The sequence below is a fragment of the Taeniopygia guttata genome, chromosome 9 (genome assembly GCF_048771995.1).
Source record: "Taeniopygia guttata chromosome 9, bTaeGut7.mat, whole genome shotgun sequence".
In the NCBI taxonomy this organism is placed as follows: domain Eukaryota; kingdom Metazoa; phylum Chordata; class Aves; order Passeriformes; family Estrildidae; genus Taeniopygia; species Taeniopygia guttata.
Window position 1 is genome coordinate 11,799,176 of NC_133034.1, and position 18,177 is coordinate 11,817,352.

An 18,177-nucleotide genomic window follows, 5' to 3' on the forward strand; every position below is an offset into this window, starting at 1 on the left:
CTTAATTCTAATTAGGTACTTCCAGATAGTTTAAACTGTCTTGTATTCTTTCTGTGAAAATGCCTTTATTTTCAGAAGAATTTAAATTGGACTTTTCTTAATTTGACTGTTTTTTATTGTAGATTGCAAGATTGTATCTAGTGTCAGATGTATTATACAACTCTTCAGCTAAAGTTGCCAATGCTTCCTACTATAGAAAATTGTAAGTATATTTTAGGTGACTGGCAGTTAATAAAACCCCTCTTATATTCATCTCTATATGTACATTTCTGGATAAACGTGGTTGTAGAAAATTCAGACTTTTCTGTGCTACTGTTATTACAGACTGATGACATTTATATCTGTTTGCATGAAAATGTGTAAGATGTAGCATGCTGGTAATGCAAAAAATATATGTGCCCTATGCAAGAGACTACTTGCATGGAACTCTGTAAAGGTGAGAATACCTCATGTGCCTCTTGACAGAAAGAGCCTGGAGATAATATTCAAGATATGGTATAGTTCAAGCTAAGAAGTAAATTTTTAAACAGATTTATTTTTATTAAAATGTGGAAGGTGTAACTTTCCATAAACTTTGGATAAGGTATAAGGTGATATTACATACTTTATTTCTAAGGTGCTGAGCAGAATTTAGGAAAAATGTCCATGGGACAGTATTTTTGTCATATTAAGTGTTTGTGTCTAGTTCCTGGAGTCTGTACTGTTAGGGCAGCATGGTGGGAAATACTCAGCATGTTACAAAATTAGTGATTGCAATTGGTGTTTCCTGTTGCAGTGTGTCTGTGTTGTGCTGGTTTATCTTTTGCACATTGTGAGAAGCTCAAGGGAAGCTGGGCAGCTATTGCTCACTGTGCTTTCATTGAGGGCCTCACTGAATAAATTAGAATACAAGTATAACTAAGATTTTTTTTTTAAATACAGATTGAATTTTGAGACAATTCTTTCATTCTATTTAAGGTTGTAAAACTGCTTTTATCGTCCTCCAATCTTTCCAGGGTGTATAAAGAGACTGCAGCAGATGTGAAGATCTCCCTTCACAGTTCTGTTGTTGTCCAAGGTGATTTAATATATAGTAATCATATTTGCTTTATAGTTCAGTTCATGGCTACTATAAGGATCAGAACCTTGTGCTTTTGAGTCCTGTGTCCCAGGTATTTTCATGAATTGTGTATGTCCAGAAAACATATATTACAAAGTTTAACTAAAGAAATGTATATGTTTAATTCTAGTTTTGAAACAAAATTATGTCAGATATTCTCTGATCTCAATGCTACTTACCGTACAATACAAGGCCATTTACAGTCTGAAAATTTCAAGGTATGTATTTCATTGTTATTTACATGACATAGAAGTCACATAAATAGATGTTCCTGCACAAGAGATTACGTACTATGATAGGTGGCTTAGACATCAAGGTCCCTATTGAGGCTTTAAAAAGACTAATTTTTAAAAGCTTTCTCTTTTGCAAGGATAGCCTTGCCATTAAGGAAGGAAATGAGCATCTGCCAGCTGAAGTGTACCAGCAGATGTAGAGTTGTGGAGTTGAGAGGATATCTTATCTATCACTTGAATTGCAAACGAGGCTTTCTAGCTTTCTTTCTGTTCAGGGCCACCTGTATTTCAGTTTCAGAGGTGAACTTGTGTGGAAGTGCTCAGTGTGGGAAAGAAGCTCCTGGGCAGAACAGCATAAAGTTACTTCTAAATGGCTTTTTTGTGTCAGGCTTTATTTTAGAGTTCTGATAAGCAGTATTACCATGGATACTTGAAAGTGGTTTTTGAGGTCAAATGCTGTCTGCTTCTCATGCTTGACCCGTTTCCTTCTGTTTTTACAATACCTCTGCACTTCTTTCTTTTTGTTTTTCAGTCAGAAGCTTTAAATATATAGCTTACCAGAGTAGCTAGTTAGTCTGTATTAAGATCTTCATCCTGGTTGTCCCCCTTCTTCTCTCAATTGCTCTAGATTGGGAATCGGTTTGAGTTACCTGCTATTTTAAAACTTTCTTAAATTACATGATAAAGAGAGGCAGATTTTTTTTAATCTATCTACATCTTCAGTAATGTGTCAAACTTGAACTGAAGCACATCTTTTCAAATACTGTTTTTAAAAAGAAAAATGATAAAATTATTTGATTTGGAAGAGACTTTAAAGATCACCTGTTCCAGCCCCCTGCCATGAGCAGAGATACCTTTCACTGAAGCAGGTTGCTCAGAACTCCATCCAGCCTTGCCGTGAGCACTTCAGCGTCAGGGCAGCCACAGCTTCTCTGCCATTGCCTCAGCACCTTCACACTGGATACTTACTTGATAATAGCTAATCTAAACCAAGCCCCTTTCTGTTTAAAGGCATTCCCCCCTTTTCTTGTCACTACCTGCCCTTGTAAGAAATCCTTTTCCAGGTTTCTTTTAGCCCCTTTGGGTGCTCGAAGGGGCTCTAAAATCTCCCCAGAGCCTTGTCCAGGCTGAATAAAATGAAAGTAGGAACACAATTTCAGTTCAATAATATATAATTATAAAGTATAAGCCAATGTTAATTATAAAGTATAAGCCAATGTTAATTTTAGTTATTTTATTTTGCAAACAGATATTTTCTCTTAGATTTGGTGGAAGCACCTGCTTTGAACATTGGGGCAGAAGGAAATTTACTGTCAGGATAGAAGTGGCAACAGCCAAAATGGATAATGTAATAGGAATTTCAAGGGAAAATTAAACCCAAGTGAGATTACTTAAAATGTTCCTAAATACATATTTTTGTAAAATTACTGGTCTTCTCCAGCATGGTATCATTACAATATACATCAGTATGGAACTATTTAAGAGTAGTTGTCTACAGTAGTAGTTCTCTGTGGTCTTTTTCCCATCACATGAAATTTCACAATACAAATATTTTAGCATTTATTTTTTCCTCTTGCTTCTAGCAACGGGTGATGACATGCTTCCGAGCATGGGAAGACTGGGCAATCTATCCAGAACCATTTCTGATCAAACTACAGAATATTTTCTTGGGACTTGTAAATATAATGGAAGATAAAGAAACAGAGGTAAGTGACCTCAGGAGTGATACTCACAGACAGCAGAAAAAAACGTGTTAATATAAAATAGAGCTGGCATGGATTATTTTACTCTCTTTTATGGTGAATAGACCTTTCTTTCTTCCAAGTCCTTTGCTCCTAAATAGAGGTGTAACATATTTTCAAAAGCAAATACTGTTTATTGTGTTCATGTATTTCTTGCCTGTATATTAGGTGCAGTGGTGAGTTATATTGTGAAACTGTTTCAGAGCAAAGACTAGTACAGAATGACAGGTATTACCTTTGTGCTGGAAATACTCTGTAATACCTGTCTCTGAATTCTGAGTGGAGTTTCAGGCATTGTCACTGTGAGGAAAGATGCCTTTCAGAGCAGTGGGAGGGAAGCCTGCAGTATAATTTAACTAAAGCTGATTTCTTGGAGTGGAAAAGCAGGGTGAACACACACATGAAGGACAGTACCTGTACCTAACAAGTTAGAATACACAGCTGTATTTATAATTTGTGATTTCCTTAAATTGGTGTTCCTGCTGTTTGTGTCAGTTGTTCATTTTACTGGTCTTGGGCAAAATTTCTTATCAGGGAAGTATGATTTATCTGACTCTAATTGACTGATTTTGAGATAAACCTCAACTTAAGAGCTCTTCTTTTGAATATAGGTATTGGAAAGCTTCCAATACATTGTGGACAAATTCCAAGTTCTTGCCTATAATTTCTGATAGGAAGATATCGTTGTGTTATTTCCTCTACAATAAACAACTATACTTCATAGCAAAAATTGTTGAAGTAGATCTTTTGGTATTTATAAAAGTGCTTCTTTAAAAATAAATTATTTGATAGTTAGAGAAGTTTAAAAAAGCAATGTAGATTTGTACTTGAAATAATGACTATTATTTGCTTTCAGGAAGTACCAGATGATCTTGATGGTGCTCCCATTGAGGAAGAGCTCGATGGTGCTCCACTAGAAGATGTGGATGGAATTCCTATTGATGCTGCTCCTATTGATGATCTGGATGGAGTACCAATTAAATCACTGGATGATGACCTTGATGGAGTTCCTTGTACGAAATATTTCAACTTTCAGATTGATTCTTCAGTCTTGGATCTTTTCTTCCTGCGCAGTTTTTAGAAATACAGCCTAGAATTGATCTGGCGTGTAGCTTTGTAAAGTGTTGATTAATTTCAATATGCTCTACTGTCTTTAGATAGTAATTGCTTCAGAAACACACGAGGTGTTTTCTGATGTTACACATCTTTACTTGTTTTCTTTACTTTGCAAATACTAAGATTGTGTAATCTCTTTCATTGTTTAATTCTGTTATCTTAGTACTTTTTGGTTTCAGCTTCTGAATGCTTTCTAAGTTTTCTGTGTGTCTTTTTTCACCAGTGGATACAACTGAAGACTCAAAAAAGAATGAGCCTATATTTAAAGTTGCCCCTTCAAAGTGGGAAGCAGTGGATGAATCGGAACTGGAAGCTCAAGGTTAGTTCTGAAAGTATCTTTTCTGAAGTAAACTCAAAGCATAATGTCACTTAGGTAATGATTTTTTTCAGCTGATCTGTGATAAAATGCCAATAGGATTCATGTTGTAACATAGCAGGATTTTCTGTTGTAACTTGTTCACTGAATTTTTAACCAAAAAGGAAAATAATGTGTTCCATTATGGTTATTGTACTTCAATAATCTATCAGCCGTTAAAAGTAATTTCCACTTTATTAAGAATAAATATTGAAAACAAACTAAAAGAAATCTGGGTATGTGCCTGGCAGTCTTTTTAAATCTTGGTTTAAGATACAATATTTCACAAACTGACAAATACTTGTCTGCTTTTGAAGAAGTTACTGCAGTATGATAGGCCGTGAATAGTAAATATTCTGATAATGGGCTGGTTGAATATTTTGTGAAATAGAAAGTCTGTATTGAGTGTTAGATGCTGGTAAATTTTACCACAGTGTAATTCTTATTATATGTTATAGACTATATATATATATCTTAGTATAATTATATTACAAATACTAATTTTCAGATTAGATGGTAGCTTTTTTGTTGTTAAAATTATCCTACTGTCTCTTCTAGCTGTTACTACTTCTAAGTGGGAGCTTTTTGACCAACATGAAGAATCTGAGGAGGAGGAAATTCAAAAGTAAATACTTTTTCATTCTAATTAAAACATACTGATTTTATGTATCTAAGGTTGAGTGTCTGTCTTTGGAACTCCTTATAAGATAAATATGTTATTTACTACATGAATAGAACAAAAAAGAAATTTTGAAAGTAGGAAAATAAGAAAATGGAGAAAACTCAGGATTTTAGTGCAGCATGCTTTCAGCCCCCATGATTTTTTCTAACGTGATAAATTACATATTTTGGTAGAGGTGTTGACTACAATATTTGAATTTATGCTGATTTGAGAATTCAGCATCAAATAGTAAGTGCTAAGGTAGTAGAATGGAAATCTTGCTGTCAGGTATATATGAATGAATCTAAAACCTCTTCCTTCTGCTGCTGAGATGAGCACAGTGAGTCATGTTCTGAGGTGTTTCATTGGATGCTGATAGGCTCCATGCCAGCAGACGCTGGTTTTGAGTTGTCTTTTACTTTGCACTTCAGGCAGGTGAGAGGGTCTGTTAGTTAATGCTGTAAATACTTCCTGCATTGCATGGAGTCCTGCAGCACTCTAGTGGCCAGTCTGGGAATATAATTTTGGGTGTCTGCCATCTCTCAGGTTTATCTCCCAAAAGCAAATGTAGTAAATATTGTTTTTCTATTAATATACCATTACAGAACTTAAAACTTCTGCTGAGGGAGTGGGTTTCCTTTTGTAGCTGAGATAGATATGTATTTGATAACTGTAAATGTAATGAATTCTTCTGTGCTCTGTTTCTTTGATATGTGTAAATTGTGTGAGTAATAAAAACTAACAGTTTAATGAATGAGAATGAATTATCTCACAGAGGGAGACTGATTTGTACCTGCAGACTTATGTAATTTAACCTAACAGGTTTCAAAACTAGTAACTAATCCTAAAAACTAAGTAAGAGAAATAGGGCATTTCATATATACTTAAGACATCTGTGACATCTTAGTTAATTCTGTATGTTTTTTGTAAAGTCAAGAAGAAGAAAGTGAAGATGAAGAAGACACACAGAGTTCCAAGTCAGAAGAACAACACATGTATTCCAATCCTATTAAAGAGGAAATGCCTGAATCCAAGTCATCAGTCAAATACTCAGAAATGAGTGAAGAAAAGCGTGCCAAACTCAGAGAGATAGAGGTGAGCACGGGGTGTTTTGTGTCACCCTTCTGTACCTTTCCAGTCTTCAGCCCACCCTGAGTTCTCTACATACGATTGGGAGTTATTTTTACTGAAATAATTATAGTCCTATTATATAGTGGGTTTTTGTTGTAGTTTGGTGTATTTTTGTAAAGGTTTGTTTGTTCACACCCTTACCTGGTTTTTACATTTAAAATAATGGAGGAAAAAAGAAAAATAATGTCAGGACATATTGCCTGTTGAAAATGAAATAACTGTTCTTTTTCAGTGTTCTGTTTCAATACCACTGTAACTTTAGATCACTTGGATGCCCTTACACTTTCCTCCCCTTGGAAAATTAACTTTTGGGATTAACTTTTGGATTTGACCTTAGTCCTCTATCTTTCTTGTTTTCTCTGTTTCTTGCCTCGAAGTGTCTGTGTTTTATTGCATTTAACAGTGTCTCTTCACTGTCTCAGCCATCAAACAAAGAAGTAGCTGCAGCTATCCCACATAGTTGTGGAGTTGGAGGTTATTTTAATTTAAGCCCTGTGTGCAGTTCATAGGGCTCCCTGGTTCTTCTCTCCTTTCTCCAAACCCAGGTGTTAGTGTAGCTGTTAAGCTTAATCAGCAGAGGTTGTTATGGCTTTGTTCTGGCTTCTGAGCTTGTGTTTGACTGAGAAGGTAAGTAGAACTGGAATTTAGCACAAGATTTGTATAGCAGTGAAGCCTTTCTGACATATACTGCCATATAAAATCAGGTTTAAAATTTTATGTGACTTCTTGGCTTGTATTCAGTATTCAGACCTGGGGGAACATTGAATACCAGAATTCTTGTAGCTTCTGTTCAGTGCATTAAAATGATATTAAGAAGTTGCTAAATGCATATTTCAGTTGTAGCAGCTCCAAATGACAGGTGATGTTTTGAAGGTGGAATTGTGGCTGCCTACCTGTTCGTGCAATACTGTGTTAGTTAGTAAAAGCAGACATTAGCAAAGTGCTGTAATATTCTGAGATGTTCGGCCAGTAATACTTTAGAATGTCACAAATGTGTTTCTCTTAAATATGCCTCCTTTTAACTATTCAGATTTTATTGAAATTAATAGACTCTTACTTAGAAATCTCTTGTTTTGCACAGAAGTTTGATAGTTCATGATAAATAGCCATATTAAGTGAATAAATTCTGAATATGAGAAGCTGAATGGGATTTATGTCTGACCTGACTCATGGTGGCAGTATCTTTGTAGAAAATACATGATGTTAGACTAATGAAAGTACAAATGAAACTAATTTTCATGTTGCTGTAGTATTGACTGTAGCAGTTATGGAAAGAGCTCCTTTCAGACTGAGTGTCTGTTTTACAGATGTTATGTTGGCAGTTGTGGAGGCAGATTAGGTAGCAATTTTCTTTAACCTTTGTCAGTTTTACACTGCACAAGTGTTTTAAGTTCTTTCAGCAGTGTCTTCTGTCAGTAAAAGTTTTGGGTGGCAAACATTTGAGTTTTTCAAGTGCATGCTTGCATTTTATTCTTTTTGATAAGTAAATTACCATTTTAAATTCAGACTTTTGGAATTGCCAGAAAAGGATTTTTTTTTTATTTTGAGAACATTTCAGACACTATGTAGGAGTACTTAAAATTTTCCTCAAGTTTGTCATTGACAGGAGAGTACTCCCTGTACTACTTCAAAGCATTCACACTCATGGTTTCTTCTTAGTGTGTATCCAATCCCTGCCAAAACCCACATCCATTATTAAATTTGAGGAAAGGAGCTGAGGAAAAAAACAACCAATTACCAGCTTTAACAATTATGCCATCTAATATGCACTGTAAAAAATGTTATATAAAATATTTGGCAAAAAAATTGGTAAAGTCTAATTCTCCAGCTGCACAGTCTACACAGTGACTGCCAGGGAAGCTGAAAAACATTTTTTCGTGCATTTTTTGGAAATTCATTAATAAAGCAACAATTCTTTCACTTGGCACAGTTAATAAATTAAGCTTGTTAGCTGGAAGGAGAAAGGGAAGTGAAAAACAAACTTTGGCCTCAGCCATGAGACTGGTGCCATCAGAGGAGGCAAGTTAGTAACCTTTTGTTTGCTTCCCTCATGCCCCTGTTAATCCTTCTGAAGTTTGAATTCTTTCCTGAACTTAGCAGGAGCAGAGCCTTTCCCGTAACACTGAAGAACAGTGATTTCATAACTGTTTTTTTAAGTGTGGAAAGACTGGCACTTTGCTTTATATTATAACTCAAATTTCAGAGTGATCTTCATGGTGCTTTGTGTGTCTTTCTTCCCCCTGAGAAGTGAGAAATGTGATCCCGCACTGGAGCATTAAGTTGGGATTGCTCACAGCAGCTCCAGTGGTACTTGGCACTCTGCAGTCTCTGAACTGGGAACTCTGCTCTTGAAGGCTGCTCTGTCTAAGGAATTAGTATTGCAAAGTTTTGGCGCAGGGATCTGAAAGATTTTCCCCTTCCATTTTATCATGCGTATTACTGACTTTGGGGATTGTCCAGATAAAAGTTGATGTATTTATTCCTGAAAATGAACAGGTTTACCAGTTCTTATCTATTGAACAGGAATGGTTAAAGAATAACCAATGCAATGAGGATATATTAGTTCATTCTTAATGCAGGTTTACAAAGTTAAATGCTTACAAAATTCATCAATTAGATGCTTAATCAGATTTAAACCTAATTATTAAGGATCTTTCTCTCCTGGGAAAGTATCTTGAACTGTGTGATAGGAGTATGAGCATCCTGTACTCTGCATGAAGAGATCATGAGAAGAGTGTTCACTATGGCCAATGTACACTGCACAGTGAAATGGTGAAGGGACATAACCAAGCATCTAAGTTCAAATAGTAATTCTGAGTGGTCAGATTTTTTAGAGATTTTTTTTTGTGGCATTTGGAACTTGCTTACAGTGGTGATGGATGAGAACTAATAGCAAATGCCTCTATACATGAAGGTATAGGATGAAGTGATCTGATTAACTGCTCACCTCTGCTGCGTGAGGAGACACCCTGATCCTGTGAACTCTGACACTTGCTGATTTTCCCCTGACCCAATACATCTCACTAAGGGTGGGAAAAGTGACCTGGCAAGGAGGGTGAGCTTCTGGTGTATGGAAGGCTCAGCCAAACACTGCAGTTGGTGCAAGGGAAGGGTGGAAGGGGGACCCTGTGCTTGGAGTGCAAGAGTGGATGGAGAGCCGGATCTTTCTGTAGTGAGCTGTTGATACCATCTCAGCACTTTGTAACACTGAGTCACCTTTCCGGGGGTGGACTCATTTCCTCTGCCCACTGCATCTTTTAAAAGGAGTCCGTTTGCATGTGTTCAAAGGGAGATACAGCAATTGTGTTGAGGAGAAATCCATCTATGGGTGGTCTGTAAAAGACCATAGCTGTCTCAGGAAACCCCATGATCCTGCCATAAGTGGTATTTAGGGAGGTGTTGAGTGAGATGTTACCACAGTGTAGCTGTTCCTATTTGCTCTCTTTTCAAGGCACCTGCTAATGACCACCTTCAGCCCCCCACTCCACCCACAGTTTCTGGAGGATGCAAATAATTCCTCATGCCATTTTGAACTTCCTGCCAGCAGTGGCTTGTATGCCATGCATATCAACATTTTTTTTTTTTTTTTGCATTCATTTAGCTTATTGAATAAGATGAAGCCTGATGTTTGGATTCCAAGTTTATTTTAATCTCAGGTTACTTTGGGCTATAGACTTAGGCTTCCTTGCTTTCAAAATATGATTAAACAGAGACTGTCACAGCTTTGTGGCTAAAAATGTAAAGAAACACATGAGGATGGAAGGTTTTTGTGGACTTTTGCTGGTTTTGGTTTTTGGTTTATTTTTTAAATCATATGGGTTATTTATTTGGGAAAACAAAGTTAAAATCTTATGGGCATATTCATGCCATGACAACCCAAGAGGCTTCCTGGATCAAGTAAGCCTCCCCTGTACTCCTTCTCTATGGTTTACTGAAGTGCTGAGCAGCTGCTGACCTTGGAGTTTATGTGATGGTAGGGAATGCTATCCTGATTCCTTAGCAGAACGGGTGGTACACAGTGACACTGAGTATATGGTTCCAAAAGGTATTTCTGTCTTTGAAACTCTGCTTTTGAAGTGGGGGAAGAAAAACATGCCTTTACAGGAGATAGTATGCGACAAATGATGGTGACAGTTTTCCATTGGCTGAATTATCAGAAAAAAGGCTCAACTGCAGGTAGAGCAGGCTCTGTAAGTGGGGAGGAAAGCAGAACAATTCACACAAGATTACTGTGGTATGAGATAACAGTGCTTTTTAAAAATTTTATTTCTTTTTCCTCCAAAGCAAGTTGTTCCCTTATATTTGAGACTAAAATGAAAAATGTGGTGTTAGCATAAGCTCTGTGGAAGCTTATGCTTCCTTGGAAGGGAAAGGGGATCTTGTTCAAAATAGTGTTATCTTTGCTTGGGTTTTATGTTTCTTAACATACTCATGATCAGTTTGTGATACCTTTCCTTTCTGTCAGTAATTGGAAAGGCTGGTTAGATTCAGTCTGCTGCATTTTTGAGAGGGAAGAAAAAATCTGTAGAATTTGATCTTGTGACTACTTCATATTAGGGAATTGAAGACCTGGAGAATAAGAATCCTTTCAGTTAATCAAAATGGACACAGTTTCAAAGTCTTTTCCTTTTCATGTTTTCTGTGTAGAAGAATGAATTATTTTTAAAGATAAAACAACTTTGTGTGTTTGCTAAAAATAAAACCTCGAGCACTGAAAAAATCTACTCATATATAGAATGTTGGTGTTGGAACAGGATGTGCAGGAGGGTTAGAGCATAAACATTTGGAAGAGAGCTGACAAATACCACCTGAATTATTACCAAGCTCTTCCCTCCTTTCCCAAAAAAGAGATACCTTCTCCTCTAAAAAAATTGAATGATTACTTGTCCAAGGACTTATCACTAGGAAGAAAGACTTGACAAATGATACGAGATGTGAGTGAAGTTTCACGATATGAATCAATTTGGAGAAGGTTTTAGTTCATCTAGACCAAAAAAAAACAAAAAAAAAAACCACCCAAAAGAAGCTAGTGACTTCTTATAATGTGAGGGAAACTGCTGGACTGGACAAACGCAGATCAAGCCAATACGGTTAAAGCTACATTCTCCGTTTATTGCCTATAAGATGACAGTTTATATATACTTCAATATAATTTACAAATTGTGAACACACTATCATTGGTCAGCAAACATTGTTTACTTTTGCCTTAAGATGGTTAGAGCCTCACACTGTAGATTTACTCTAATTCACACTCAGATAGCTCATTACTTTGTGGTCACCTTAACATAATTTCTAACTGTGCCACACTATTTTCTTACTGCGTCAAAGTCTTCCAGGCCCCACCAAGGCTGTTTATCAGAGGCCTAGTCTGAGGGTAGCTCAACCCTTCACTCTAAATATAAATCATGTCCTGTCTCTCTCAGAAATCTGGTAACACCCAAACAAACCAAAACTAAAACAACCCACCAAAAAAAAACCAAAAAAACCAAAACACCACATGGAGAAATTCTGACATTTGCTTAACTTTGTGACTCTGTCAGGGATACTGCAGCAAATTGAGTGTTACATTTAGCAGCACTTGGGAACTGAATTCAGTTGCTAAGCTTGTTAGCACATGAAAAAGTATTATGTTAGTAAAAATCAGTTCTTTCAAATCAGCCACTCTGTGCAGACAACCCTGAAGAGGAGGTGCATTGTTTTATGTCCTAATTATGTCAGTCATTTGATTTTAACATTCAGGGTTAAATGGAAAAAAAGAGTTTCCAAAGGAAACTTTGAAGTAGACAAGAGAAGTTGAAAGAATATACTGACACCTGCAGTAAATGATTTCATTTTGAAAGAAACAAAAAAAACCACATAGTGACCCAAGAAATACAGGGGTGCAGTGTACTAATGATGGGAACAGAATTTAGTAAAATAACAGAAAAAAATTCCCTCTATTTTTAGTTCTCACCATGTCTGTAAACAACTGCAGGTGCCTGCAGATGAGTGTGGGGTTTTGTTACTTTGATCCAGTTTAAATAAATTTAGTATCTCTGTGCACAAGCTTGTGTAGAAGGAATGAAGAATACAGATGATATGTAATGGAAATTTCATTTTCAGCCACATGCCCAACTGGATAATAATAAATCTAATAATCTAATGGTCAGTATTATTTTCACAGCTTAAGGTGATGAAGTTTCAGGATGAGTTAGAGTCTGGGAAAAGACCCAAGAAGCCAGGCCAGAGTTTTCAGGAACAGGTTGAACACTATAGAGACAAGCTGCTCCAGAGGGTAAGAACTGTTCTTTATGTTGGCCTCTGATTCTGTGATAGGCTTCTATTGAGTTTATTGAATGTAAGGTGTCTTTAAACATAACAACACATGGTTCTTGTTAAAATACTGCTGTAATATCAATCTGCATGTGCAAGTCCCAGTACTCTCTGCAGAATACATACAATCTCCTTTTTTAATCCAAGTCCTGTAGTGTTTCCCACTGCACAACTGGATATCACAGCCTGTATAGAAACCTTAGAGACCACTCCTGCATCTCCTGCATGAAGCAAACTGTTAGGTGTGGGAGAGGAAAGGGACAGCTCTCAATTGAAGATATTCATCAGACTTCTCATTTTGCATTTAGTAATTGATGTGCTGCACTAAAGGCTTCCCAAGGAAGGGAGAAAATAGTTTTAAGCAGCGAATCTGTTTCTGATTCTCCAGTGCCTAAGCTTCCTGAATAATTCCAGCTCATCCATTCACCCAAATGTGACTAATTCTGTACCATGACCATTTTTAGAAGACCTCTCTGGACTATGAAGTCAGAGTGATTTTAAAAGTTAACATCTTATATGTGATATGATGTGATCTCAAACCTTTGAAACATAATGAAAAAACAACGTATTTGACATTGCATATAGTGAAGGATGATAAATGACAGTTGCTTTCTCATCTGGTTTTACAGTCTGACAGATCATTGATGGAATTAGGTACCCATGCAGTTCTTTGGAAGCTAAATACAAATAAGTTTCCACCAGGGTTTTTTGTGTTACTTGTTATTTGCATTATTTGGTACTCAATATCTGACTAATTCATAGTACCTTGAAGAAACAAACTTTTAAAAATTAGGTAAACTGATCCCTGAAGGAGATGAACGCAATGGAGGTTGATGCTTGCAGTTCAGACTTTGTAAGGCTTTTATAATTTTCTTTCTAAATGTAGTTGTATTGTAAAACTTTCCACTTTCTTGGTGTTTTCTATAAAACAAATGATTTGTACAGTAAGCACAGAATGCTTAGTGAGACAGTAGCTTAAACAAACAGAAATTGATAATAGCAACCCTGATAAAATTTTAGATATCTTATGTTGAATTAATTCAACCAGCTCACAATAGTTTGGAATTTTAATTGTCTCTTTCAATTTCAAGAAAGAAAGAAATATTTAATGATATTTATAACCATTCTTTAAAACAGTAGTAACTGTTGTTAATGGAATAACTTCATCTTTTGCTTTAATGCCATAATGAAGTTAGTTTTTGTTACAGTTATGTAATACTGATCCTGATTACATTTCCCATGAACTTGGTGGCTGGTTGTTCTTTTTTATCAAATTTACAATAAGCTTTCCAAGAGCAATTTCCCGGCAACATTGTATATTGTTTAGTGACTAGAATCTTAGAACTATTCAAAATACTATTTATTCTTATTTATCAAGATGAAATACATAGTTATGCTGTCAAATAAACCTGGCACATCTTGACAGGGCAGTGATTTTAGAGATAACTAACATAATTTTGTAAGAATAGGTGTAAGGATAAGGACACTTGAAGGTTTTACTCCTAAGCCTTCCTTGTAAAAAGAATGTGAGACTAGATGAGGATAAATGTCCAGGTATTTCCTGCACTTAGGTTACCTCCCTGCCTTCTACTCTTTTTCTTTTTTTTTCTTTTTTTTTTTTTCATCATCCCTACTTTCTTCCATTTAGCTAAATCACCCCTTCTTTATCTTCTTTATGGGGTATGCAGGGAATATCTGTTTATTTTTTGCCATGGAATTTATTTTTTAAATGAATGATCACTGCTAAAAACCACAGCATCTGATCTCTGTGTTCAGACTTGCTGATAAGGTTCATTTTTGTATAGTTAATTTTCTATTTGACAGACTCTGTGCTCAGGGAATATATTTTTTTTCAAAATGGTCCTGTTGATACCTGTAAATGGACTATAGTTGCTTGGTTTTGACAGAGTAGATGTTATTGCAGAATCTTGTTTGTATTTTTGTTTTGTCTTTAGATAACTTCCAGTTATGAGAGTATATAGATTTTCAGATGGATTAATCAGGATGACTGCACATGTTTAAAGTAGAAGGAGGTTCCTGGTATTCTTCCTGTTTTATTTAGTTTAGAAAATGTATTACAGCTGTAATATTTCCCTGAAATTTGTAACATTGAAGACTAATTTCCAGTTAGATACTCAGGTTTTCTCACGCAGGGTGATATCCCTCATGTTTTGGTTAGTTTGTGTTACAGTAAATGTTTGTGCTGTGTCCCAGGCAGGGGGAAAGGCCTGAAGAGCTGGGAGGGTGTGACCATTAGTTCAGATCATGTGCTGTGTTCCATCAGTGCTCACTGCTTTTATGCTGTTTGTCACTAGCTTGATTGCCTGTAATAATTAATCATACCTTATCTGAAATCATTATGCTTCTAATAATCTAGGAAAAAGAAAAAGAGATGGAAAGAGAACGGGACAGAGACAAAAAGGACAAGGAAAAGTCTGAGACCAGGTCCAAAGATAAGAAGGAAAAAGAGGAATGTACACCGACACGAAAAGAGAGGTATGGCTCTCCTTGGACAAAAGTGGATGGGAGGAAAACCCTCACAGTATCTTTGCAGGCAGTGGCAGCCTTGAAATTATCTTGTATCACACATCTGATTTTAAAAGAAAAACACAGAGCCACCCAACAAAACAAAAAACCAAAACCCATGCTTTGGCTATTAAAACATTCTCCAAAATGTTAAAGGAATTGTCATTTTCACCCTGCCCCAAGTGAGGTACCGCTTCCCTTTGAACAGAGTTGCCCTTTGGCTCATTTGTGCCCTGGGAAAGCGTGGTAAAATGATTACCAGTTGCAAACAGGGTTAACTGTCTTGGAGCAGAGAATTGCCTGCAGTGCCTCAGTCAGAGCACTGTCTGGAGGACAGGCCACAAATGATATGCTGTGGTTTCAGTGTTACTTCTCTCATAGTGAGATCCTGAACAGCTGGCATTGGGGTAGCTCATTGGACACTGATCTTCTGATGCTTGCCTAGCCAAACTCTGCTTTGCTTCTAGGTGTAGCTATGGTGAAAGGCCTTGCTTTCTAGGGAGCTGTGACAGAATGTGTTTACCATTCTACCATCATTATTACCGAATGACTCACAGGCCTTAGTTTTTTTCAAGCAGAGAAAATCTGTTGCACACGTTAAACTTTTTTTGTTTTAATAATAAAAAGCCTACAATACTTAATTACTTAGAAGTAACTGACATGACATTGGCTAAAGCAAATGCCTGCAGAGAGGAGCAGATGTTCTGACTGTGTGTTCTCCCTCCCGTGTGCGTGGCTGCCCGTGGCAGGAAAAGGCGGCACAGCGCTTCCCCCAGCCCGTCCCGCAGCAGCGGCAGCCGCCGGGCCAAGTCGCCCTCGCCCAAATCCGAGCGCTCTGAGCGCTCCGAGCGCTCCCACAAGGAGAGCTCCCGCTCCCGCTCCTCACACAAAGATTCTCCCAGAGATGTCAGTAAAAAAGGCAAAAGGTGAGCTGGTATCTTCTCTGTTTCAGGAAGCTGCTGGGTGTGTTTGGCTGGGTTTGGGGGCCGGGGATGTTTCAGCAGAGCACATTGATATTCGGATCTCTCACGGTACTCTGTAGTGCGTGTTCCTCCTTAATACCTTGGAGCACTGGGGTTGGAAGTTCTCACAGCCTCCTGCCCTGATAATCAGCTCCAGACTCTACTCTGCTGTGGTTTTGTTTACCTGTTTACTGGTGATTTTAAGAAATGCTGCTTTAAACTAAAGCACCTTGCTGCTTTCTTGCCTTTTTATTTTCAAAGGATAAGTCTTCTGTTGTCCTGAAATTTATGTAGCCCTTCTCTACTACCTCTCAAATTAATGACCATGCAGCCTTTCACTGATGATTAGCTTACATGAAGTTCGCCACTCCCATAGTTTGTTTTTTAAGGGAAAAAAGTCAGATACTGCTTATGGGGTTTTGTTTCCAAACTAGGTATTTCCTAACCTCCACTCTGACACAAATATTTGTCTTCAGTTAATGTTAAACTTGAGGTGAAATTTTATTATTCTGCTAATGCTGCTGTAGCTTGAAAGTTCACCTTCCACTTCTTTTGGAAGTATAGAACATCTTACTGATGTCAAATTTCTCAGTCAGGCTGAGGAATACTCTTTTAATGATGTTGAAAAAAATCATAGCACATAACCACAGTATACTTGTGCTTATATAAATAAGGATTTCAAATAAAAGTAGAAAAGTAGTTGAGATTTTTTTTTTAGAGTTAATATGATGCTCATTCAGGTTTCATTGTCTTAGATCACTGTATTAGGTGTGGGTTAGATGACAGTAAATTTATGCAGTGTCCCTTCTTTTTCTGTGGGGCTGCATCACAATCTGAATATGCTTGATGAGAATTAAAAGTATTTCACCATAACACAATTGAACATAGTTTTTCATTTCTGCATGGACATAGGCTGCAATTCATACAAGAGCCAAGCTGGTTGAGACTTATGTGAAAGGCTGTCAATTCCTGATGTGGGTTTAAGGACATGAGTGTGTGTTATTTTTCATGTGAGTTCTAAGCACTGAAGTTAAGCCCAAAATACTCTCAAAACCTTATAATGCAAAAATGGCCTTTTTCTCAAAGGCAAGATATCATCCTGTTACTTTTGTTATTAGGGAAAATGTTATCTACCTCATTTGGCTCAATAAATGAATACAAATAACTTCAGGAAATGGTGCTTTTCTGTATTAATATTTGACTTTTTTTTTTTTTTTTTGTAAGGTCGCCATCTGGCTCCAGGACACCCAAAAGATCAAGAAGATCACGATCCAGATCCCCAAAAAAGTCAGGGAAAAAATCCAGGTCTCAGTCCCGTTCTCCTCACAGATCTCACAAGAAGTCAAAGAAAAGCAAACACTGACAATGTTAATATTTTTTATGATGCTGTCACTTACTGGAAATGCGGTTTTGTTTTGTGCCTGAACAGTCTGTTTGAAAACAAAAAAGCATTCCTGATTATTTTTTTTTGTGAATGCACGTGTATACTCATGAGTATTGGCATCTGTAGACCTGTCATTGTTTTATATTGTACAAAATATCTTCATTGTGACTATTTCCCAAAAGAAACTTTTTTGTGTTTAGAAGTTTCATCAGAAATGTGTGTAACTGATCTGCTGGCAGTAGTGATATTTTGTTTTTAGAATGTTGTGACATAGCAGAAATAACCCAGATGTTCTCCCTTTTTGTAGCTTTGACAATTTGAATTAGATTTCAAATAAAATCTGAACAGAAAATGAAGATGTTGTTTTCTTGCCCGACTGGTGATGCAGATCCCAAAGGGAGTGCAGAGTGTGTTTGGCAGTACTGTGTATTTCAGACTGCTGTGCTGGATGCTTTGGTGCAGGTGGCTCTGCTCTGTTCACACTGCTTTGACTGTCCAGATACAGGCACCTTCGGAATCCAGTGGATGGGCTTTCTTTCCTGCTCTGAGATTTTACTGTAAGGAGAGTCTGGTACCTACCCTGATAAGCTTTACAGGTAAATCATTGCTTTCCTATGTCTGCATTTTAATGGGAATATTTGTAACACCACTGTAGT

The 18,177-nt window shown here is 36.9% G+C and overlaps 1 protein-coding gene across 11 annotated transcripts in view; it reads left to right on the forward strand.

Moving 5' to 3' along the window:
- Nucleotides 1-17,877, forward strand: part of U2SURP (U2 snRNP associated SURP domain containing) — a 50,017-nt gene extending 32,140 nt beyond the window's left edge. For 10 of the 11 annotated variants that reach the window (XM_072933255.1, XM_072933256.1, XM_041718247.2 and 7 more), the window contains 11 exons: nucleotides 123-202; nucleotides 1,230-1,317; nucleotides 2,916-3,038; nucleotides 3,931-4,087; nucleotides 4,414-4,509; nucleotides 5,104-5,170; nucleotides 6,139-6,301; nucleotides 12,501-12,611; nucleotides 15,027-15,145; nucleotides 15,925-16,101; nucleotides 17,362-17,877. In XM_072933255.1, coding sequence (XP_072789356.1) covers nucleotides 123-202; nucleotides 1,230-1,317; nucleotides 2,916-3,038; nucleotides 3,931-4,087; nucleotides 4,414-4,509; nucleotides 5,104-5,170; nucleotides 6,139-6,301; nucleotides 12,501-12,611; nucleotides 15,027-15,145; nucleotides 15,925-16,101; nucleotides 17,362-17,500 — 1,320 coding nt within the window. In that variant the 3' untranslated portion in view covers nucleotides 17,501-17,877. The remainder of the gene's footprint in view (nucleotides 1-122; nucleotides 203-1,229; nucleotides 1,318-2,915; nucleotides 3,039-3,930; nucleotides 4,088-4,413; nucleotides 4,510-5,103; nucleotides 5,171-6,138; nucleotides 6,302-12,500; nucleotides 12,612-15,026; nucleotides 15,146-15,924; nucleotides 16,102-17,361) is intronic. The other variant, XM_072933258.1, reaches the window with a different exon arrangement.
- The last annotated feature ends 300 nt before the right edge of the window (nucleotides 17,878-18,177 follow it).